Consider the following 24,681-nt stretch of genomic DNA (forward strand, 5'->3'; position numbering starts at 1 on the left):
CGCGGCGCGGGCGGGACCGGAAGGGGCGGGGCCGGGGCCTCCCCGCCCCGGGCAGCGCGGGGCCACGCGGGTGGCGGGGATGGGTGACGCCGCTCCCGCAGCCGCTCGGCAGCCCCCGCGGGGCCTCCGCCGGGCACGGGCGTCCTTCGTGGACGAGTCGCTGTTCGGCAGCCCCGCGGGGGCCCGCCCGCCGCCGCCCGGCTTCGCGCCTCCCTGGGCGGCCCGCGGCGGCCCCCGGCCGAGGAGCAGGTGCAGGTGAGCGGCGGCACCGAGCGCTCCCGCCGGCCCCGCCCGGCCCGCTGTCCCGCCGTCTGGGGGCTCGCTCCGCGTCGGTGCCCCCGGGGGAGCGGCAGCGGGGCGGGGGGCGCGGCGGCCCGGCCCCTCGGTTCCCCCGGCGCGGGCGAGCGGGGCGGCGCTGGGCTGGCCCCGGGTGGCCCTCGGCAGGGCCCGGGGCGCAGCTCAGCGTCCCGCCGGGAGCCGCGGGGCTGCCGTTGCCCGCTCCGGTAACCGCGCGGCTTTCTCTGCTTGCTGCCCCGTGCAGGCCCCGGAGCCACACGCCGTCCTTCTGCGACGAGTCCCTCTTCGGTGCCCGGTCGCCGCGGCTGAGGGAAGCAGACGTGGCCAAGCTCCATCCGCTGCTCTGGAGCCCTCCGCCCGCCCCCCAGAGCCAGCCCGGCCTGGCCGCCCGCTCCCGGGGGACCCCCCTGAGAGCCGCCCACCCGCCGGCTCCTGCCTCTCCGCCGACAGCAGGCTTCGAGACGGGCCCAACGGGCAAGTCCTGCGGCTGGAAGCGGCCCGAGAGCAATTCTTGCTCCGCAGGCCGGGGTGCTCCCGGCAGAGGCCGTGCCCAGTCTCTCTGCTGGCTGAGCACCCCCTCCGACGGGCTCCACCTGGCTTCAGACAACCTCAAGACAGAAAAGTGTAGAAAACAGAGCCCCGCGACAGCCCCCGTGACCCCCCCAGGCCCTCTGATGAGGGGTCGGTCAAAAAGCGTGTCTGGACCCTCTCTGGCCAGCAGCTCCAAGGCAGCGGGTGGCTGCAAACCCAGGCCTCCCTGGAAGTGAAGCCAGATGTCCCTCTGGGCATAAGTACAGCCTTAGCCTACCCGAGACATCCCAAGTCCGTGAGGACCCCGGGCCTTTCCATGGCTGGAAACGAAGGACGAGGCTGCTCTGTGCTGGAGGACGAGCCAGTGACCTCCCCGTGCAAGGCTCAACCCTGCAGCACCAGAGCGGGGCAGCCCTGGTGGTAACAGCAGCTTCTGTTGACTGAGTGGTGGTTGCCAGATGAAGCAACAAGTTGGGTTCCTCCCGTCCAGGAGCTCCAGCTGGGAAGCCAGAACAGCAGGAAGGAGGACTGCCTACAGCGGGGGTCCAGGGCCTGTCTGGGAGAAGGACCAGGCACAGGTACACCTACAGCTCGGCGGGGTCAGGCAGGGCCGGAGCTCAACTGGAGCTCCCACACCAGCGAGCAGAGGGTGCTGCCAGGTTGGGGGTCCCAGGCGAGGCTGACCAGGGCAGTTAAGGTCTGAGGATCCTGACGGGGACCTCAGTTGATCGCTTCTGGGGAGAGGAGTCCTGCTGACTCCTGCCTGCCGCGTACAATCACAGGGTGGCTCTTGCTTGACAGGACTGCAGGAGATCTCTAGTCCGAGCTCCTGCTCGAGGCAGGTGAGCTGTAGGCTCAGGCAAGGCTGCTCAGGGCTTTCCCAGTCACGTGGTGGAAACCCTTGGGGACAGAGGCCATGCAGCCTCTCTGGCACGTGCTCCAACTGTTTGAGTGTCCTCAGGGTGAAAAGTTTCCCTTTATATCCCATCAGAGCCTTTCAGTTTCAGTCCTCTCATCCTGCTCTGCACCTGAGCACAATGCTTGGCTCAATCCTCATAGTCACCTCCTCTTTGCAGGTCTTGGGAGGCTGCTCCGGGCCCCCCCTGAAACCATCCCTTCTCCAGGCTGAGCGAGACCCGTTCTCTCAGCCCCTGCGCACAGGATGTGTGCTCCAGCCCTGACCGTCTCGGTGGCTGTCTGCTGGCTTTGCTCCGTTTCATCCATGGTTTAATGGTCTCCTTTGGCAAGGAAGGAGAAGGGAGGATAAGCACAGAGGTGACGAATGGTACTGCCCTGCATCTTGCTGGTGGTGGGATGTCCCCAAGCTGGATGGGGTTTGTGACAGAGAAGGATCTGCCGCAGAGATTTCAGCAGCTTCTGGTGGTGAGGACCTGCGGAGTGGACATGTAATCCTATGGTTTGTATGGAGGGTTGAGGTGCTCTCACAGCAAGGCCATGCTCGTCACCAAATAAATGGTCCAAAGCAAATCTGCTGGGGCCTCATGTTTGGTCCGTGGGGTGCTGCTGTGCGATCTGGGCACAGCTAGCATCTCTAAAGGCTGTCTGAGCAAAGCAGTTCCTCAATTTTTCCATTCCTGAGGTGGGAAGGAGCAACTTGGCCTATAGGAATACAGGTAGGGAGACAGACAAAGGAATGGGCCGGGTGATCTGGGGTTTGCAGCCAGTGTCACTGCTCCCTGGGAAGGGAGGCTGTAGTGATGAGCCACTGAGGTCAGGGAACACAGGGGAGTTGCTGGGAGTTTGCTAACTCCCTTCCACACAAAGGGAAATATTTTTCTCAAATTCACCCAAGGACAAACAAAGCCAGGTTAAGGGCATCTTTCTGCCCCCAGAAATTATTTTATTGTCACCTTGAGCAGCAGGAGGATTGAGCCTTGACCCACTCCAGCAACATCGAGGGCACTGAAGCTAGGAAGGCCAGCCAGGAGCCTGCACTTCTGGTCCAGTCCTGTTGGCAAGAAAGGTTATTCTTGCTTTTGAAAGAACAGAGCTCAACCTAAAACGGTGAGGCATGTTGCCGTGCCACTGCTCTAATGTCTTCTGTCCCTGACAGCCAGCCCTGGCAGGCTCGGGCCTTAGTGCAAGTGCTATCTCAGTTAATGCTTGTAATCTGGGAGAGCTGAGCCCCAGGGGAGCAAGCAGCCTTGCTGGGAGGAAAAATGGAGGACAGGATGGATTTTGTGCTTATTTCTTGGCCTTCTTGCCTCCCTTTTTCTTTGTGTTCGACATGAGGAATGTCTGGAACAAGCAGCTTTTCTGGATGCGGGTGGCAGCACAGGTCATGGCCGTCTCCCTCACATCCCGCTCGTTCTCCTGCTGCATTCAGCACTCCTCAGTCCAGGAACAGTAGGTAAGCACAGTGTGTTTCTCCTTTGGGGCCAAGCTTTTTCCTTTGTGCAGACAGCATGAAGTGCCTCTCGCTCAGCCTGGCAAGACAGCAGATGCCAGTCACTGCAAGCTTGAGGGCCTTCAGCAGGTTCTCCCTGCACATCCCTACAGAGGTATCCTTTTACGTATCTCAAATCCATGTAGAACTGAGCTGCTGAACTGAGTTCGTGGCTGCTGAGCTGAGCCTTCCCAAAGGGACCAAAAAAAAGGAAATGTGCCTGAACGGGACTTTTTAAGAGGTGCCAGGTCCAAAGACCTTCATGACCCTTTGAAGCTGCCCCCCTCCCCAGCTTCCCTACCTTGCAGACAGCCTCCATCCTCTGACGGGGCCTCTGAGTAAGGCACATACAGGTCAGAGCCTGCTTTGCCACCATGCTGAAGAAAATGCCACACTTGTGTGGTTTGGATGGGGCTGAGCCTGAGCCAAGAGCTTTGCTGAAAAGCAGGTTCTATCAGTAGTACTGTGACCCAGCTAATGCTGTGAGCTGTTGGCTGTGTGGGAAGAATCAGGCCATGTCCACCTGCAGAAGGCTGAGGATGGATAGTCTTGGTGGCATTGGGCAGTGATTTATTCCTTGCCCACTGCACTGGAGAGCCACATAGAGGAGGAAGGTTTGAGGAGCCAGCATTTCTGGGGCTCAGTACTCCAGCCACCCTGGCAGATAGGAAGGAAGAATAACGACGTCATCAAAAACCTGGGAAGGTGAGGATCCTTTGGAGTAGCTTTCAGGTCTCTCCCTACACTTTGCATTGCGGCAGTCCAGCAGCTCTTCTCCGCTTGGGTGAAAACTGTAGAGATGTGAAAGCAATCAGGGCCTTCTCAGAGGAGGTGCTGCGGATGCTGATGTGAATCTGAGCCTGTTCACCTGGATGTTGGTACAGTGACGTGCCAAGCTGTTAAAAGCCCGCAGGTCTCAGGAGGGCTGGCAGAGAAACCGAAGTGTAATTTGGACACTAGATGGAGACAAGAGGGTTAAGGATTGACACAAAAGCGAAAGCCCCGTTCCCTAGCAGCAGGTGGATGAATCGGATCCAGTGAGGCAAGTCATCAGCAAACTAGGGTAACTGCCCCAAAATCTAGGCAGCGGAAAACTGCTGAATCCGAAAGCAGGACACACACTGGAGTGCTGGAGTACTTGAAAGATGGAGCCTCTTAAAATGAAGATATTTTTCTCTGAAAAACAAGTTGACAGTGGCTGGTATGGCCAGGGGTAGCCTGTTTACCCCCACTGCAGTGTTCAGGCTCCAAGGAATCAACAGGGGAAGCTAAAGCCCAGCACATCAGCCACATGCTTTCCTGGCCCACGTTGTCATGGAGGGCTCCCAGGCCATCAGGAGGTCAGAACTGGCTCTTCCTCACTATTTACACCACAAGGACTATGTCAGTTAAAATATAAGTGCGTATAAATGGGTTACCTGGATTTTGTACTGTGGTTTTCACTCAGTTTGATGCCTTACTACTGCCCTGGCCTCTTTGTTTTACCAGACCTGTGCAGCCCACACAAAAGCAAAAGATGCTCTGTTAGTGCTGTGGGCTGCCCTGCCTGCAGGAGGCTGGTGCTTGTGTGGAGCAAACACCAAGTCTGAATAAAATGAGGTGGGGGAAATGTTCAGTTGTTTCTTAGCTCCAGATTCACCCTGTTCAGCATCACTGATGCTCAGCTCAGGTGAGATTTGTTGATAACGAGGCCTGAAGCACAGCTGGGTTTCCTGCCTGCTGCTCATTTCTCATTTTTCCATCTGCTGAGCACTGCGATAAATCACCCCACCTTTGACTCAACTCTGACTCTTTGTCTTGTGTCTCTCAGCAAAGTACTAGCCAATCTGTGAACTGTTACCTTCCAAAATTGGCTGCACCCAGCCCTAGGTGCCACAAACTATAAAAGATGGGTTTATGTGTGGGCAGTAATTACGTTTGCTCTGCTTAGCCCAAACCAGCTCCCTTCTTTATCAACACATGCCTCGCCCAATCTGTGGTAGCCTCACTGTTCTGTGTTCTGCCTGGCATGCAGTGCCTCCAGACTGGCACAGTGCTTTGCAGAGGTGGTTTTAGAGTTAAGTCAGTGGATGGGGAGAAAAGGTGGTTCTTTGAGTAAGCTGCTTGCTTGTTGGTTGGAATTGCGTTGCCAACAGGGCTGCTTCCCACTGAAATCAGTGGAGCATTGTGATGGAGTGGGTACACTCCAAAAACCAGCATGTGTCCCGCCAGCAGCTGACAGGAACCTGTAGCAGGCAGCAGCCTGACCTGACGGCACTATGGCAGGTTTAGTCGTCTCCTGCAGTACTTTTTCTGCGAGCTAGTGCTGATTCTCAGTGCTCCAATACAAGTGTATTGTATTGCATCTTTAGGTACCGAGTGACCTGCTGTAGCTCAACACACTCGTTTAGGTAGCCCGCAGCTCCCGCTTCTGGTCTTTCACCGATGCCCGCTTGGTCTGCAGATCTTTAAGTCTTTTGGCCAGTTTTTGCAAGCTCTTTTTTGAGATCTCTCATCACATTGTCCTCTTTGTAAATCCAGCCCAGGAGGATGACACCTAGGGAAGAAATACCACTGAAAAGGGGAGGGCATGGCAAGGCATCTGGTGGGCAGAAGAAAGGCTTCTTTGCAAAGGTGTTGGTAATTTAAGACTGGACACCTCTGCTCTGGTAGAGAGAGAGATGCTCCAGAGGCCTTACCTGCCCATTCATAACCCTGTCAGGAGTCCTGCTGGTGGCAGAATCAATCAGAGCCTGGTGGATTTATCAGGCAGGGTTGGGCGCTCTGCGCAGTGGGCTGCCGAGAGAGAGAGATGCTCAGCCTGGACCAACACACAAATTTATTCATCACACACCGGGCCCCTCGCTTCCCGCTTGAGAATGCTCACCTCATCAGAGATGGATGTAATCCTGGGCTCTCGGGAGCGTTGCGTTCAGCTGATGGAGGGCCCTCGGCCCTTGGTGGCTCTTGCTGTACCTGCTGCCTCTTGGGGCCGGGCCGCCCCTCCTCAGCGCCCCCCCTCTTCCCTGCAGCCACCTACGCCCCGCACCGGGGCCTGGGACCGGGAGCACCTCCTCGGGGCGAGGCAGGGGGCAGCGGGCGGCCCGGCCCGGGGCTCCTCTCAGGGTGGGCCTGGGCGGGCTCCCGCCCTCCGCCCGCGTCCCGCCGTTGCTAGGTGACCGCTCCGCTCACCTCCGACCCCCAGGGCGTGGCCTCAACACAGCCAATGGCAGTCCTGGCTCCGCTCCCCAGAGCCCGCCCCTTCCCGTGGCTGGAGCGTGATGTTATTAGCCCATCGGCACCGCGAGCCAATCAGCACCTCTGTCCGGTCGGAGGGGCAGCGCCGCTGCCCAATGATGAGAGCAGGGGCGGTAGGGAGGAGGAGGCGGGAATAATCCGGATCCTCTCGAAGAGGGGCCGGAGGGCCGGTGGTGGGCGGGGCGGAGAGGGTGCGGCGCGTGGATTGGCGGGACTGAGGGAGGCCGGGCCTGTCCGGGAGCGGCCTGCGCCGCTGCGACCAATGAGAGGCGGCGGGGCGGGGCCGCGCGCGCCGGGCGCTGAGGAGAGGTGTCGCAGCGGCCGCGGGCGCCGGTTCGGCGGGGCCGGGCCGTGTGCGGGTGCGCGGCGGCGGTGGGGGGGCCCGGGGGTCCGCAGACCTGAGGGGCTGGCGGGAGCGGCCTGGCTGGCGGGCTGGCTGGTGAGCTGCCCCAGCGCTCCGTAGGAGCCGGGGAGGGGGTGGCGGCGGGGACGGTTTGCGCGGGCCGGGGGCGGCGGGGACGGGGGGAGCCACGGAGGGGGATCAGGGCCTCTGCAGCGCGGTGACAGCGCCGTCTCGGCGTCCTTCTCTCCTAGGCCGCGGGAGGAGCCCGGTCCCGGCAGCGCTGTCTGCCCGCCCAGCCGTCAGAGTCCTCTTCGAAGGCTCCCGGCCCTCGGTGCTTGCCTGCGGGTGCGGGGGGCCCGGCCCGGGGCCCGAGCTCGGCAGCGGCGCGGCCGGCCCGTTGCGGTGGGAGGTGCGGCCTCCACCGTGACTCCTGCCTGCCGTCGCCACGGCCTGCACGGAGAGAGACGGGGCAGCGACAGCCGCGTGGCAGCACCGGCTGTGGAGCGTCCGTGTGACATTGTCCAGGGCCTGCCTGGCTTTTCCTCACCTTTTACAGAAATCCGTGACCTTGTGACCGTGGCATCACCCATTAAAAAAGCCACCGGGAGCTTCATGTGTGCAGACTCAAAGTGGCCTCTTTTTGTCCCTCTTTCCCCTCCCCACCTGAAGTCAAGGCATTTTGGCACGGCTGGGGAAAGAGCCATGTGTGACGGTGACACTTAGCACCATGCCCGCTCCAGATGCATCACACCTGCCTGCTTCTTGTGCTGAGCGGTCAGGAGTTTGTCCAGAAGCACTTTCTTTTGCTTATGAGCTGTGCACTGACTGGAATAGGTGGCCCAGACCTGACTTTCTGAATTTAACTTTTGCATAAATATTGCCATTGACTCTAGCGTCCTGTGCTGCTTTTTGAAAGCAAGTAACTAGATCCTTTTTTGAACTGTGGTCTCTAGAGATGGGTACACATACCTTTATATTCTTATGTCCAGAAGACATCCCTGATGGAAGACTTTCTGGGGACAGTTTTTGACATAACTGTTTTACAAGCGGAACTGAAAAAAGCGTTATTTAAAGTTTGTGGAGTAGGAGCCTCTGAAGGGACAGGATGGCTGTGAGCATGGATGATGACGTTCCCCTCATCCTCACCCTGGACGAAGGTGGAAGCAGCGCCTCAGCCCCTCTTGATGACCTGGATCGGGAGGAGCTGCCTAACGAAAGTAAGATCACTTTGTCATTGTTTCCTGCCCACTGTGATAGCCTTGCTTGTTTTTCTCTTTGCAGTGGCTGTTCTTTCTTGTGCTTGCCAGGACCTGGAACTCTCAGAGCTCTCATTCAGTGTCCCAGCGGCTGCCTGAGAAAATCAGATCAGGAAGTTGCTTATTGTGTTGCTTGTTTACTCACAGCACCCGTGCTATGCTCAGGGGGTGGAGGACACTGAGAGGACGGATCCTACCGATGCTCTTTCTAACACATTTTTTGTGGTTTCCATGTAATAACCTGTGACTCGTTGTCCTTAAGCTCAACTATCCTTTCCTGTACGTTGGGCCAAAGCGTCTCCTTTTCTTGGCACTGACCTGCTGTGCTGTAGCACTGGTCTGAACTGTCAGGTGCAGCAGCTACAACTACCTCACATAGTATTTTCCTAGCGCCATAAAGTATCTGTCCTTTGCAACTGTTGTTTTGCCTATTTCTAGGTTACATTCTGATTTTTGCAATAAGGAAAGCGATACGTGTTGATAAATGCCTTTAACATCTTTATTGTATTCTTATCAAAGAACCTGAAGTAATTTTAGACAATGTATTCACACTCATGTTAGCCTAGGGTATTTAGTGGGGCAGAGCTAGCCTCTGAGCATTGGGAGGGGGAAAAGTCACCATCTCTTAGAAGCATTGCTTTCTGCTTGGTATATCTTCATTAAAGCCATTGCCCTGCAGTAGGTGAGGTTGGAGCAGCAGATGTGTTTGAGCATGTTCGGTGAGTTTCCATGTTATACCTCACTGAATGTATTAGAGCAGTTTTGTTCAACAGATCCCTTTGACTTCCAATTGACATTGCAAGTGTATGCACAGGTCTTGTGATCATGTTCAAGCCCTTCTGTCACAAGCTTAACATTTGTAACAAATAAATAGTTTCCTGGCCTGGCATCCCTTTTTAATATGTTATACCTCTATTCCATACTGCCTCTGTGAGTCTGTGATTTGATTTCTCTCTTGCGATCAAATGGGTTCCCTTAATTTTCTCCTGTGACTTCCTGGGCCAGTAGCTAATTTCTGATAATCAAGATTCTTCCTCCCTCTTCCTCCTCCTCTCCCACCTCTGGCATACACATCCCTGACCAAATTGCCCAGTTGACTTCCTCTGAGCTGTGCTGCATCATTGCTCTGTTGCATCTGTTTCTCTTAAAGTTTAGCTCTCTATTTTTAAGTTAAATAGAGGAGAGAATGCTTCATCTGTCCACTGGTGTATTTATAGGCTTTCTTGTGACTAACTTTAATCACTCTTCTCTCATCTTTTTCTTCCACTCGCCTCCCATCCCTTTAAAGAAGTTGTGTGAGGTTTATAATTTGGGTAGAGCCAACATGGCTGTGTTAAAAGCACAAGCATGAGAATGATTGTATTAATAAATAAAACTATTCCACAATCTGCTTCTCTTGAAATACAGGGAGATTGTTTAGGGACCAATTTCGTGCTTCTTAGAAGATTGCTGTGTGGTTTTTGAGAATTCATTTCCTGGAATTCTTTGAATGAAGTGTCTCTTGGTATTGAAGAATCCTTATTTTGCTATGTCTTTTAATCACTGTTAAAGCTGAATTTGCTGAAAAAATATAAAGCTTATTTGGTGCAAGTGATACTGAATGATACGGAGCCTTCTGAAGTCAGCGGGTACTGCAGGGGCGGGATGAAAGATTAGAAGAGGAAGGCTGGCATAAACAACTTGAAAGGCACATTTATCTCTGAGAAGCGGGAAGCTTAAATTAGTGAGTGAGCAGACTAATGCCATCATTTGCAAAAGTAAGCTTGCTTAAAAAACAGGACATGTAGTCCAGCTTTCCTCCTTGCTTGCAAAGAAAATCGACTGTGAAATGCAGGAAAGTTGTGTCTCGTGGAGGCTGTGAAGAATTCAAATGTTTCCTCTCTGCTCGGCGTCCGCTTCTCAGCTGAGGACTGAAATGACGTTAACAAACTGTATGGTTTCACGTTTTTCTTCAGAGGCTTGTCTCTTTCCGGCAAAAAGAGTATGAAAAGTCCTTTTCAGGAGAGGGAAAGCCTGCCAGGGTGATGATGAGGGCATGGAGACAGGGAAAATCAGGATGCTGTTGCTTTCTGGTTTTGTATTCCTTATGCCTAAACTCTCATAACAGAATATTCAGCCAGAATTTGGAGGAACAGCTCACTTGTTACTGTGCCTGTCCATCGACTCCTAGGAATTTGGTGGCAGGTTACACAAAGAACACAAAGCTTCTATTTAAGTGTGTCCCCAGATGCCAGCTGGGACTGTTTGCAGTGAAGGACCCATCATCCTCTTCCCAGGTGACACCGAGGGAAAGACAAAGTGGGTGTAACAGCCCTTATGTTAAATCATGTGTCTGAGGTTGATAATAATTAAGTTGCACTCTTGTCCTGTGTTGCTGTGTCAATGAACCTCTCTAAATTTTCATCCATATTCTAGCCTGTCAGAACAGTCTCACTAACTGCTGTGTTATCAGTGGGATTTCAGTAGCTCAGAACTCATGGTTTTTTTAAAAAACTTGATCCATGATGTAGCTTTATTACAGCCAGGTCCTTGGATAAATGTATTTGTAGTTTTGGACTCTTGGTGTTGATTGTCTGGAAATACAAGTTACTGTGTTGAAATAAGTGGTAACAGGGTTTTCTGAAAGCAAGTGTGTTGCAGATATAAAAAGAAAGGACTATAGTGCAAAAGGGTATTCCTTTCTGAACATTGCAGAAGAGTCCTCTTCTGGGTAAGTGAATGTCTTGGGGTTAGAATAAAAGAAAGCTAAATGAGAAAACTGTGTGGAAAATTACATTCTTAAAGAAAATGTCCGGCTGCAAAAATTAATCTCCCTAATCGTACAGCTTTTAAGCACTTAATGGGAGAAAATACTTGCACGGGGAGGAATATTAAAATTCTGCCTTCCTTGGCTTTTGCTGGGATACACGTCTTGTGGGGACCTTCCGTATACAGCCACAGTGAAAGGTCAGAATCCTGCAAAGTTGATGGGAATTCAGACCACATCCAGAAAAATGTGGTCTCTGTGGTACCGATGGTTTTCTGTCTACAACATGTAGGACTGTGGTGCTGCGTAATTTTTCTTTCAAGCTCCAACAGCTGAAGGAGACAGCAGTGCTTTCGTCACTTGAATCCACGCTAATTAATATGATGCTGCCCTTCCCTAGTACATCTTATCTGAGAATCTCCGAGTGCTGTACACGCTCTAATTAAGCTTCCCAGCACCTGTCTGAGGTGAATGACTAACTGAATTTCTGTAGAAGGGAAGAACAGGGATGCAATCCTTGCATGACCTTTCCCAAAATCACCTACTGAAAATGGTGAGGTAACAGGGGTGTAGTGATTTCCCTTCCTTTGCCCAAACACCTGGGAAGCAGCATTCGAACAAGGTTCTCAAAATATCTCGAAGCGAGAGGTATATTTTCCCGTATACAAAGGTAGTGTGGATAGCCTTGAAACTCTAGGACAGTGTCTCTCCTTGAGCTGATGGGAACTATAAGCAATACATGAATGCATATTGATTTATCCTGTATTAGATCAGATACAAGATTCTCCTTTGCCTCCTGCATGGAAATTGCTGTAGCTTCAAGTGGAGTTTCAGTTGTGTTCAGAGCAGAAAGTACAGCTCAAAGTGTTGTACAGGGAACAATATGATATTGTATGTCTGTTTCTCCCACATAATGGATTATGGCAAGTGGAAGAAGTCATCTTTAAACTCTGGGTTTTTACAAGAAAGCAACTGCATCTGCTATTGAGGTAAAAATGAATTATTGTTTATGTGTGGGGAGTGGGGGGAGCAACTGCAACAGTGAAGTGCGATGTTTTCTAGAAGGATTGTTGGGAAATGGGAAGTTAAAACTTTGAATGTTGAGGTTTCAGCTGAGCCTTTGCAATCTCATTTTCTGCTGCCTGAAGAGTAAATTGTCAGGAAAACCAGAGCCAGCCTGGCCTTTTATGCTAGATGCAGAACGGTTGGCGCACGTGCCCCTGTGCCTGTGCACTGCTGTGAAGGAGCAGCTGGCCCAAAGCACGTAAAGAAAATGACATCTCACTGTTGGTGAGTTGCTGCCCAAGTTGGAAGGGCTGCCCCAGGTGTGTTGGGTGAGGAATGTGACTGGGGGTGACTGGCTCTGGGACTGTGGGTTGTGCCTGTAACACAGGGAGTGGTTTGTGCTGGGCTTGCTGGAACTGCTGGAGGGAGGGCCTCTTGCCTCCTTCTGCACCTCGGCCCCGCTCCTTGCTGAGATGTATGAAGAGGCTTTCAGCAAAGCTGTTCTTTTTGTCATAGGCGGATGCAAACTCACGTGCTGGTCCTAAACACAGAGTCTAATTACAGCTTTAATAGATGTCGTGTATAACAAACTCATCTTTTTCTAAAAAAAAATTAAATAATTTACTAATCCACAGGTAGGCGTATGTTTTTGGCGGTTGCCCGGGACTGGGGGCAGTTAATGTTGTTCTTTAGAGGCATAGGAACTGCCTGGATTTTGATGCATTCGGTAACAGTTACCGTTCTCTTCCATGTTAGATCTGGTTCCAGAACATGTTTGTATCAGCAGTGAGAGAAAATAAGTCTGCTCACATAGTCCTCAGCTTCAGCTCATCTCATCAATGAGTCTCTGCTTTTTGAGCATCTCTGTTGCCTTCTTCCTACTGCCACTTCCCTTAGTTCCATCCGTGGGTGAAAGAGATTTCCAGGTGTAAAACAAGTGTACGTTTTCTGATGGGCTGAGGGAGCAGAGAATAAATACCTGACCTTTGGGGGAGTGCTGCAACCACACAAACTCTTGGTAGCTGTGCTTTGTGAGGAACCACCTTAATTGCTGTGAAAGCATTCTGGCTCTGCTACCTTTGAAGGAAAATAAGTGTTTTAAATGACAGCCATCTAGTAGATTTAATAAATCCTTCAGGATCTGTAGTTTTTGATCCTTGTGTGTAAGTAAGGATTTCAAAGATGGTTATTTGGACTTGGGCACTCGTTATGAAATGCTGTAGCTAATTGGTGTGAAGAAACAGGGGACAAGGGAACAAACAAATGCTTGAGATGGACCTGGCAGATCCCGAGATCTCTGACAGCCAGCCTCTTAAACAGCCTTTTGGATTATCTGGTGGCTTTCTTGGATGCTATGCAGGATATTTTCTCACGTCATGGCTCCTAGTTCTACCAATTTGCCTTTAATTAGTTCCAGTAGCAGTGCTTCCGCTGCCACGTTTAGAGGTGAAGCATGGCCAGAGCACAGGACTGGGATCTCATTTTCGGAAGCAATCTAGTTCTGCTGTAGAAGGCACTCCTCCTCGTACCTGGGGTAAGTCAGTTAACATGTCTCATCTGTAAAGCGCAGATTACACCTTTTGTGGAGGTGGACAGGTAGGCTTCATTACTTTGTTATAAGGAGGTGCTGTTTTGCATTGCTGTGCATGATTTGCGGGTTTTTTTAGTATGTACCTGCTTAAAATTTATATAGAGAGGGTTTTTTTCTGAAGCACAAGTGGTAGTTTGGTGTTGGATTGTTGTTTATGCCTCTGAAAGTCTCATTTCTCCAACCTAACAGCCTTGCATTTTGCAACTTCTGCCAGTGCTCTCTAATCCTTTCCTGGCCTAGATGACTTATAATGAATGTTTTAAGCAAGCAAAGCGAAGCAAAACTGCCTCTGAGATGAGTGAGGAGTGAAAATCTTGGAAAGGGAAATGAACACCCAAAATATAAGGAGATTATTGTTTTCTCCTTCAGTACAATTCGTTTCCCTGGGTGATGAGCTCTGTAAACTCAGAGGAAGGAGGTAAATGCTGCTTTTTAGGAGATGTGGGGTAACTTTTGATATGATGTTAGAAAAAGTAGAAAATATGTTTCTGCTTTTAACTTCCAAATGCATCATCCTCTGGAATCTCATTTATTTTGAGAATTCAGGTTTTAAGGCGGGACCAACTGCCTTGGCTGTGCCTAAGTACGTGCCGTACTGACAGGGTAGAGCTGATACCTTTGATTCAAGAGAAACAGCGCCGTGTTGTCCAGAACTCACAAAAGCATTTCTATTGAGACATTGTCAATGTGACACTGTAAATGTGGTACCTATAGAAGAAAAACCACAAGCAGACTAAAGTACCAGGAGGTATTGCGGGCTGCAGTTATCTTGTGTATTTATTTTTTTTGAGCCTGCCTTGTTTTCTTAGCCCTGCAGGAGATCGGTTTGCACAATGCACACATTGTGTGTTTCACAGTAGGATGCTTTGTCAAACAGAATCTCTGCACTGTTGACTCTTTGGCGCAGTAAAAAAAAAAAAAAATCCCAGTGATTTCATCTTGAATGCCCCATGCTGTTCAAATCTGAGCGAGTAAAAGCGTATACAAGGTAAAGAAGACTTGGGTTAGTGTTCCATTATCCTGGAGTCAAATGTTTCTTTCTCCTTTGTCCTCTCCTGGAACACAAGTGATGGATATCATCTTTCTTGCATAATCACTGTAAATTAGGGAGGATGCTGAAGAGTGGGGCAAGGAGTCTGGAAGCTTCTTCTCACTCCTTCTGTGAAGCCAGGAGTAATGACCGTGATGCTTTGAGGGAGAGAACCCATTCCCTTCGTGTGTCTCTTCTCTAGCACGTGGCTCACATTGTTGTGATGTGAGAGCAGAAGAACAGGCTAGGCTAACTGTTTTCTCCCCAGCCTGGTGGCTTTAGTTGGAAAATGTGGGGGTAGGGGCACATGCTATGGCATCGGAGGGCTCCGCTTTTTGAACAGGTGGTCCTGGAACTATAAAAGATGTTAAAGAGTTTGAAAGTGTTCAAGCTGCAATTCTAAATCGACAACTTTCCAGCTCTAACCGGTCACTCCTCAGCCACCGCAGCTGACTTGGGAACATTTGGCTCAGGAAGCGGAACAACAGTTGGAAACAAATAGTGATTAGTTTTTTCATGGCTTCCCAGGGAACGCATCAGTTTGTTCGTTTTCCCCCTCATTTTGGTGATTCCTGTGGATTTTTAAGGCACTGTAGATGCAGGATGTTCAGTTTAGCCAAGCTTGCTTACTGGCAGATTAAAATGAGCAAAGGCTGAGCACGCTGAGTTCACTCATCATAACCAATATGATGCTTCTCAGAACTTCCTTTGCCCTTGGTATCTTCACCGAGGAATCCTGCCTGCTGCCGTCAGCCCCCCTGCGTTGAAATCCCATTTTACCCATTTGAATGCTGTAAGAAGTGCTGTATAAACTAAACAGGAGCATCTGTGAAGTGGTTAGAGTTGTTGTTGATTGCCTTTTCCTTATTGCCTTCAGGGGATTTAAGCTTGAATTTGCTGGAAGTGGAATTTATGAGCCAGAACGCTCCATTTCTGATCCTTAAGCTGGGAAAAGTGCAATGAATTTGATAGGTCTTTCTCTTGCCTCCAGTGTCTCTGGCTTTTGATCCGGACCTTGCAGGGCTCTCCCCATGTCTTTAACATAATCCCTTTTTGCATGTTGAGAGGATGCCTGATTTTTACGTGACTTCTTTCTTTATGAAGAGGTGTAGGAGCAGCTTTAGGACTTCATCCATCTGCTTCTAGTGAGCAGTTGAGCAGGAAGCTCAGGCACCTGTACTGCTGATCTTTTCATCTGGGAGACAGGCAGAAAAGTAGTGTTTGTGTTGATCCACCACAGTACTGCATGGTTGGTGAGAGATCCTGAGGATGACGAGAGGAGACTGCTGTGATTTGAATCATAGTGTGGGGGTTTGAAGCTTGTATCCAATGCTGGTTTTATAATCACGATCTGGTAGAGTCTGTTTGGAACAAAGGCTTTTCTTTTCCTGCTTATGTGTGGGAATAAAATTTAGGATGTGTATCTCTGCACAGCCGCGTGAAACCCTTTGATTCTCTTGGGCTGGACACCTGAGCTACTCTTAAATGTTCTATATGACTGCCTAGCCCATGGGTGGGTGTATATATTGTCATCTGGGAACGTCTGATCATCTGTATTTTATTCGAACTGCAACTGTTTTTCTGAGAATACTTTCACTATTCTCAACAGATTTGGGAAAGTTTATTGTACAAAAGTAATGTAGCCTGCTGAAAGATTTCACTAGAATGCACAAATACGTTCCTGCTCTTCGTTAACTAAATGAAGAAGTGCCTGTAGAATTAAGACTAAGTGATCAATCCTGCAAGTGGGAGCACTGAAAACTCCCCGGGGTCAAATTGTACTGGTGAGTTGGCTATGTCATTTACAGGATAATCAGACGTGGGAGGAGGAAGGCAGGGATGCCATCCTCTACAGCTAGCGCTTCTGCGGCCGCTGGCTGTAGGCATGGGGCTCCAAAGGAAGACTGTAAGGGCAGAAGTTTTGACTAGTACAATACTTCCACGGTCTGTCCCCTTATTTCTGTGGCATGGTCACCCTGGCTGGAGGCGATCTGTGCCTGGTGAGAGGCACAAGAGCTGTAGTGTAATCCATCTTGTAAATGCAGTGTTCCTACAACACAAAGCAGCAGTGTCCGTCTGGTTATTTAGTTAGGTAGCGGTGAGTCACTGCAGAAAGAGGAAGATGCTGCTGTTTGTTGCCCATTTGCTTGTTTTTTGTCGTACAGAGGGGAACGTTGTTTCTCCAGGGTGCTGAGCAGACCAGAAGCACTGGAAATGTGTTTGAACAGAGAGGAATGCTTGCTGAGACCGGTTTGCTCTGTAGCTCTGCCTTGCTACCTGCAAGTAGTATTAAATGTTCTACTTTTTCTGAACTGCTGGCACATGCAAACAAGTGACATTTTGGTCCTGACTGTGTTAAGTAAATGCTCACAAGCAACTTACTAAGGAGAATTTTGGCATTGGGGCAGGGGGGGAAGTGACCAAGGCAAAGCCCCTTCCTTTCAAATACAAGGCTGGTGGCAGGACCTTGTCTCTAGTGGTTGCAGGGGGAAGGATCCAAAACATTGAAAATTATTCATATACTTTGAGGGAACACACATGTATAGAAAACAAAAATGCTAATGGAAGCTTTAAAGCTGTTGGAGAGGCAGCAAAAAGTCACAGTGCAGGCATGTCTGTGCCGGCTAACATGAAAGCAGCTGCACCTCTATGTAGCAAACAAAGAAATAGAAACTGGGAGCGGAGGAAAATCACAAAGAGAAATGTGGTCGGCAGAGTTAAAGGTGTTCTAAAGGACTTGAGAAATAAAAAGACGTGTTAAGTGATGCTGGCCTGTTAGGAAGTCAAGGTTCAACACTGGTCAATAATGCTGCGGGGAAGCTCAAGAAATGCTGTATGTATTCTGTATTTATTGAAAAGCCAGATGACCTGGTCATTGTGTGATGCATTCTTCCATTCCCACAGTAACTAAAGTAGAGATTAAACAGCTGATTCTAAAGGTAGGCATTTAAAAATCAGCAGACGACTTGTCATTCTTCCTTTAGGCTGAAGCTGAGGCAGTCTGAATGTTGCAGTGATAGCAACTTTCTCCCAGACCCAAAAGGTATTTTGCACCAGGCTGGAGATTGCAGGCCAGCCAACCAAACAAGGTTTCCAGGCAAAATAATGGGAAACCAGCAACAGCTCTTCTAAAATCTGTATTGAAAGGACAGGTTTTCATGTCAATCAGTGTGCATTTATGAAAGGGTGAGTGGCATATGAACCTTAAGTTTTTGTAAGGTTACAAGATAGACTGACAATGTTTTGAGAAGGCACTTGTTTTAGCACCTGTGTGGCATTTTGATTGAGGAAGTGAATCGTATAAATCAGCACTGTGTAGCTAATGGCTCTGCAAACTGGTTGATGGATGGGTCTCAAAATCCAACTGGTTATTGGGACTGGTTAATTAATAGCTATGTTATTAGCAAAGACTGTCATATGGGTTATTGGATTTTGTCCCTGTGCCAACTGTAACATTTCTTTCTGATCTGGAGAAAAAAAAAAAATCTATTTTTTTATAGGAGATGCCATAGGTTGAGGGCATAGTAAGAGTGATGAAGGGAGCTTAGTGATTAGAACTACTTGGTAAGATGGATGCAGGCAAGCCGTGTGCGTATTGCTGTGACCAGCTGTAGGGCCGTGTATCTGTAAGGGTGGAGGGGGCTGCCTTGGCAGGCAGAGAGGCTGAGCTGAGTCTGATGTCATGAGCAACAGAGCTGAAAGTGAGCATGTGGGACACTTGGCTGGTGAGACGGCGAATGTATTCCTTGGTCTTTCCAATAAAAATAATGATGAGGGTAGGCAGGGAGGTGATACCGCAATCCATGCTGGCTGTAGACTAAGCAATGTGTTCATGCTTGGTGTGTTTCTAGTGCCTTTGCTCCAGCTCATCCGAGATCCAAGGGCTTGAAGGTAGCTTCAACTGGGGAACAGTGGAATTGTGTTGGTTGAAGCTGGGGAAATTCAGACAAGAAATAAGGCATGTATTTGTGGTTAATGTTTGGAACCACTTTTAAAGAGTTGGAGAGGTTCTGCAGTGCTGGAAGTCAAAATTGTCTGTTTTCTGAAGATATGGTTCTGTATGACTGTAGGACTTGAAGTAAGGACCAGTTGAGGGAAAGCCCTCTGACAGCTGGCTTGCAGATGTCAAACTGCTGATTTAACTCCTTCCTTCCTTTCCAGCTGTTACATGTCACCTCTTCAGTTCCTGCCAGCAGCAGTTTCAACCAAATGTGCAGAAGTCGTTTGGTTTTGGTTTTTTTTTTCTTTTTCTTTTTTTTTATTTCCTCTTAATGGAGCACAGTTACGCAGCACTAGAGGCTGGGGTTTCCCCCATTCCTTTACATGCATCTTCATCTGAAGTTGGCAGCTTCTCTTTCCTGGCTGAGACACAATGATGAGGCAGAGGAGTTGTGGCAATGTTGTATTTCAAAAGAACCGGTGTGGTGGAGTCTTGTTCTGACACTACAGAATGCAATTACCTACTTCTTCCTACTGTACCACAATAAATAACTTTCATTGGTCTCAGTCTGTCGTGGTAAGACATTAGAGTTTTGCTGTGAAATTATTTAACTGAATTTATCTCATTTTTTTGCTGTCCCTCTCTCTTTAGGGCAGAAAGGTCTGTATGACACACACCTTATTATTGCATACTCCGTTCTAGTCCTGCTCCAGCGCGGGGTGGCCACATGGGAGATTTGTTGCCCAAACTAAATACCATTTTCTCACATAAGGAATGTGCTTCCTCTCTCTTTCCCATTGCTACCTTTGTGACTTCTCTGGAGGGCTGCTGGCTGGTGGCTGGAACTGGCAGTAGGACCTGGCAGCACACTGCTTTCGTTAAAAAGGCCAGATTGCAGCTTAATCAAACATCTTTCCAAACTGCATCAGGAAAATCCAAAGGCTCTGATTTGGAGAATTCAAATGAGGAACACGCTTTTAAAATGCTGACATTGTGTTGTTACCGATGTTAAAGCAGATCTTTAACATGTTAAAACCATGAGGCATTGGTTTCCCTTTTTGGAACAAAAAGAGGAAATTCCTTCATGTAACAGGATATGTTAAAGATATATCTGAGGGATTCTGATATTGTCTCTTTCCTTTTCTGTTACTTCTTCAAAAATTATGAATTAGAAATGTGTGTGTATTTCATGCCTGGCCTCTCCATAGCTTTAGGCAGAGCTGGTCACCTCTTTCTTTGTGGTTGTGGGTGGGGGTTTTTTTGTTGCATTCAGCAAAAACATCATTTTGAATTGTTTTTTTCATTCAAAATTAGTTGTTTCATAGAGCTTCTCAATGGCTTGGATATTTAATTCCAGTTACAGAATAATTTTATCTCTGTGTCTGTAAAGCCTTTGTTGCTGTGATATGATCGGACTAACAAGATTATAGAGCTTATTAGTTGCTGAAAGGATGGGTAATGTAAGGTTATAGGTGATCCCTCTGTTGTGGCTTTGACTTTACCTTTTGTGGTACAGAGGTAATTTGTTAAGATTGGAAATGAAGCGTATGAAACTGACAGCAATTTGGCTTAACACACAAGCAAGATTCTTAATTATATTTTCTTAATGCAGCCTTTCCTTTTACACTGAAAACACTTAGGTTTTGACTTTACAGCTATGTTAAGAAGCAGGTACTCCTGTGTTACACAATCTCGGATTGCGGTGGGTGCCTGGTTCCAGCTCTTCGTATGGTATTTCATGGACTTTCTCATGCAGGAGGATTTAGTCACTGTCAGAAAGCAGCTTTGTGGAAGGGGTCTTAGGCGTGTGGTGGTTTGCATGAGCTGCTGGAAGGTGCTGGCAGCTGAGGAGCAAGAGCCGGTGGGGTAGGTAACGTTATTCTTACAGGATGCAGCTCGGGGAGTCGAGGAGTGATCCTCCTCTGTTTCACTGTTGACTGCCGCCGCGGCTTTTGAGCGGTGTGGTCTGGTGAACTAGTGAGGCTTTTAGGAGTCAGGATGAAGTGGCCTCTCTGAGGGTGACAAAGCATCCCTCAGTTTGTCTTCAGCTGCTGAAGCCTGTTACTAACCCAGTTGTGGATACCAAATATCCCAAAAGGGAGGGATCTGGCCCTCTGCCTCTTGCTGCTTTGTATATAGAAGTGAAAATTGTCCAGCAATCAAACATTTTCTGGTCAAAACTTCCCACATAACATTGCAAGAGGGGAAAAAAAAAAAAAAAAAAAGTCCCAGAGTGACTCAAGGTTGAGATCAAAGGAAGGAGCAGGTGCCTTGAAGAGACGAGGCAGTGAGCTGCACAGATGAGGATCTCCAACCAAATGATCTGGGCTGGTGTAGATAAAATTATCCTCATCCTTATTTTCTTAGAAGTCTTTTACTTTTTTTTTTTTCTTCTTCCTTACAAATGTCTCTTTTTGTCTGCAGCAGGGTGGTGCAGGAAGTAAATGTCTGAGTGAATCATCATAGTTCATCCCTCATTTTGAACGGCTAGTGAGCCGCAGAGCAAATGGTTAACTAAATACTGGCTCTGACCCAGTCAGAGCAAGAGCTAGCTGGAGCCACGGCTTCTTGCTGAGACAAAACCATTTCCTACCATGCTTTAGCCCTTCTGTCATTGTGTTTAGTTTGTGTATCAGGGTTTTTACACGTGTGCAGTGCAGATGTTAGCAAGGATACATGGTCTTCTGATTAAACAATGCAAGACTTAAGCTGTCTTCAGGATAAGAAGATAGGCAGCACGATTGATAAGAGGCAGTAGTATATAAAAAGTGGCTTACTATGCTGGGGGACATCTGCTCATCCTTCACGTGGATTCAGCTCCCTGTAGTGTGGCGGATGATATTATGCAATGAGCTTGTGTTGATGCCATAGGAACTCATTGGATTCTCGAATAAAGGCAAGGACGGTAGACTTCAGTCACCTCGTACCACTAACACAAAGTGGCAACATCCATATTTTTTCAAAAACTTTTCTGTGTTAAATAGGAAGCTGAAGTGACTTTATTTGTTGAGCTTCACAGCAAGCGAGTGCTGTGAGAATATAGCAAGACAAAGAGCCCTGAGGCCTCTGCATATGTTTCTGCTGTGCCGTCGTCTCTAAGGAAGAGCATGACTCGGTTACGCTGACTTGAAATATTCGGAAGTATATTATTTCTCTTGCAACAGAAGGGCTTGGCACTACACTCAGTTGGAGATGCCCTGTTTTTCCTAGGCAACAAACTGCTAGTAAATTGTTTAGGCTTCCCCGTGGCTGTTAAATTCCTTCCCATAACATCCCTTGAAAACAGGATGGGCACCAGGATATTTTGGGCTGCAAAGATCAGTCCTGCGATGCGCCTGTTGGCACGGCACTGAAGGCAGCAATTGTACTGCCTGTCCCTCTCACCTCCAAGATGTGTGGCCAAGTGCCAAACCAGCTGTGCTTTCCAGGCGGCTTCCAGCTTTTTTTTCTCCTGGGTAGGTGAGTCTGGCCTTGAAGAGACACATGTACGCATGTTCCTGCCTCAGCACTTGGAAAGGAGCAGTTTCTTATCAACCACATTGGAGTGGGGAGGAAAGATAAATCCTCTGGAGGTAAAGCTACTTGGCCTATAAGCACTTGGAAGGGAAAAATGCCGTCATCAGTGCTGGTACAACTCTCAACATACTTGACTAAAATCTTGCCTTTGGGACCAAAGGTGCCTGTACAGCTTGGGTTGGGGAAGGGTAGGCATCTACTTCATTTCCATGTTTTTTCATGGATTTGCATCTTCTGTAGTGGGTACTCTGTGCGGTTCAGCTGATGATGGCTTTTCAGGAGAAGAGGAGTGCTTCTGGTTGTCTGCCAAATAAATACTGACTTCCTTCTGCAGCCTTGTTCGTCCTCCCTGCAGCTTCCGAGCAGAGTCACTGAGAGAGGTGGCAGCTTTAGCCAGCATGGGGATCCTGCACTGGGACAGGTCTTGTGTATGAGGTCAGGAGGTCCAGGAGCACCATGAGCATCTTTGAATCTGCTGGGATCTACCTTCTGCCATGGGCTCATGTTCAGTGTTGCTGGATGTCTGGATATGTTTCTTTCAAACTGAAAGCTTGAGCTGTGTGACTAGCTGAGTTTGGGTAATTAGGTACAATTACAGTCAAGGTGGATGGTATAAGAAACCAAGATGGCTCCAGTTAAATGGTGCAGCAGTCACTGGTGAGGGGCTGCAGCCGAGTGAATCGCAGACTGCTCTGCTTCGTGCCCTTTTCCCTGCTTGCAAAGGGGATGGAGCCTGCCCATGGGACCCTTGTGCTGGTAAGGTCAGGTTGCACGTCTGTGTGGACTCTTGCAGCAAACTTGTAAAACGTTTGCTCAACTCCGGGAAGTTACATTTGCCTTGGACAGCCTGCACTCCTGGAAGTGTGTCCAGCTCCAATAGCAAAAGACACTGCTCCCGTTAAAAAACATGGCTGGCAAGTGTGCTCCCTTTCCAAGTATTCATGCCTCTTTCCAAAGAAGAAATAACGGCCGCAAGGGCAGAGGTAAATGCAAGACAGCAGTTCTTAGAAACAAGGTTGCAAGGAGGAGAGAAAGGACAAAGCTGGTGCCAGGTTATATTTATTTAAGAAGGAATCTGACGGTTAACTGATGATTTGGTGTTCTCTTTCCCTGTCCTCCTCCTCTGTGGCCTGGTGGCTGGTGCACTGCAGAGTGTTCTATCAGCTGTCACGTCTCCAGTTGTCCGAGATGGTTACTGGAGCTGCCTGGAGCACGTGCCCGGGGCAGTTTGACCTTACCTGACTGCAGGAGGTTATACTTTGCTTGCTTTTCTCTCTTCCCACTCTGTTTGGTGAATCTACTTGCAGGAACCTTCTACAGCAATGTGAATGAAGATGCGTCCTGTCTCCAAAGTCATGTGTCCTTGGCATTTCTTTTTTGCCTGTCAAGAGGAATACTACTTGCACATGCAACATGAGTAACTTATGTATTGCTGTCTTACGTTGACTACACACATGATATGTAAACAGTACGAATGACAGATTTAACCGTAAGAATATTTTCCTTGAATTATGTCACTTGCCCTGCCTTCCACACAGTTTGCAGAGTTCTGTCATCACAGGTATGCTTGCTAAAATAACATTATCTGGACAGGATGGCAACTAGCAACTCCACCGAGACCTTCCTCAACCTTTTAGGAGAAAGTCCTGGTAAGTCCAGTAAAAGGCACATGGCTTTGGAGTCAGTTGAGGAGCTAATTAGAGGCATCTCAGTCTGTTTCAGTGGAACGCCATAAAAAGTGTGTGCTATCTAGAAAGCAGAACATCTGGCAAACAGGCTAATGAGAGCCAGACTGGGGGAGCTCCGAGGCAAATGTGAGAGCTACCCTGTAGAGTTTGTTTATAACTCTTTGAATTTGTGGGAGGTTACTAGTGTGTTGGATTTTTTAAAATTATTACTATTTATTAAAACCAATGCAGACATCTAAGATCAAACAATGAAAGTCCGAATTGGCTTCACTTTGATGTATAATAGCCTGGCTGGGAAGGGTATTTATCCCTCGTTCCTGTGAATGTTTTTGTCTCTTCCTCCCCTCTCGGCTCTCCCCTCGAGATTCCCCCGTGGCTGCGTGAGCTTCTCCAAATGAGGGGAGTTTGTTTGCTCTCTCAGCCAATGTAGAGTTTTTCCTTCCCCTAAGCAGGGAATTTGTTTTGCAAAGGGAGAGGTTTGGGCTCTGGAAAGTTTATGCTCCTTCTCTTTCTTTCTTTTTTGTTTTTTTGTTTTTTATTGTAATGATGACATATGGAAACTATTTACACAGGAGCATGCTCTGCTGCACTGAATGGAAATGTTGGAGTCCCGGCAGTATCGTTCCGGATGCCTTGTGTAAGCAGCCAGCTGGTTTTGCTTTTTCTTTTTTTCTCTTTTCTTTTTTTCCCCTCCCTTTCTCCCTTTTCAGGGAACGTCTGGGATAAGTTACACAAGTGTGGAAGGAAGCTTTGCCATCTGTGAGCAGCTCAGTTCGTTTACTTTGTCATGCCCCTTGTACTGTGAGCTTCACAAATATCGGTTTTCTTTTTTTGCTGGGGGGGAGGAGGGTAGGGGGGAAGACTCCTTGCTGTGACTACTCAGCACTTTGACTCCTTTCCCATTAGTGGTTCATCTTCGCTGGTGAGCAAATTCTGCTATATGCCAAAACAAGAGAGCGTGGCACATGAAGCCTTGCTTTTACCACCACACTCATGCTTAAATGCTCTTTGTCCCACAGCTGAGCCTTCCAACAACTTGCACTTAGAAACAGCCTGCTGCTAAGACAGCGATAGGGAAACGATTCAACTGAAGT

At 48.9% G+C, this 24,681-nt stretch overlaps 2 protein-coding genes across 11 annotated transcripts in view; both read left to right on the forward strand.

Moving 5' to 3' along the window:
- The first annotated feature begins 38 nt into the window (after positions 1 to 38).
- Positions 39 to 2,316, forward strand: RITA1 (RBPJ interacting and tubulin associated 1). Its single transcript, XM_040606028.1, has 3 exons — positions 39 to 255; positions 542 to 1,406; positions 1,905 to 2,316. Exons 1-2 carry the CDS (start codon positions 80 to 82, stop codon positions 1,062 to 1,064), a joined length of 699 nt encoding a protein of 232 aa, XP_040461962.1. The 5' UTR covers positions 39 to 79; the 3' UTR covers positions 1,065 to 1,406; positions 1,905 to 2,316.
- A 649-nt stretch (positions 2,317 to 2,965) lies between these two features.
- The window catches only part of TPCN1 (two pore segment channel 1), a 53,114-nt gene continuing 31,398 nt past the window's right edge, over positions 2,966 to 24,681 (forward strand). For 3 of the 10 annotated variants that reach the window (XM_040605830.1, XM_040605886.1, XM_040605875.1), the window contains exons 1-2: positions 7,993 to 8,032; positions 24,160 to 24,224. In XM_040605830.1, coding sequence (XP_040461764.1) covers positions 24,164 to 24,224 — 61 coding nt within the window. In that variant the 5' untranslated portion in view covers positions 7,993 to 8,032; positions 24,160 to 24,163. The other 7 variants (XM_040605838.1, XM_040605893.1, XM_040605866.1 and 4 more) reach the window with 6 other exon arrangements.

The sequence above is a fragment of the Falco naumanni genome, chromosome 1 (assembly GCF_017639655.2).
Source record: "Falco naumanni isolate bFalNau1 chromosome 1, bFalNau1.pat, whole genome shotgun sequence".
Classification (NCBI taxonomy): domain Eukaryota; kingdom Metazoa; phylum Chordata; class Aves; order Falconiformes; family Falconidae; genus Falco; species Falco naumanni.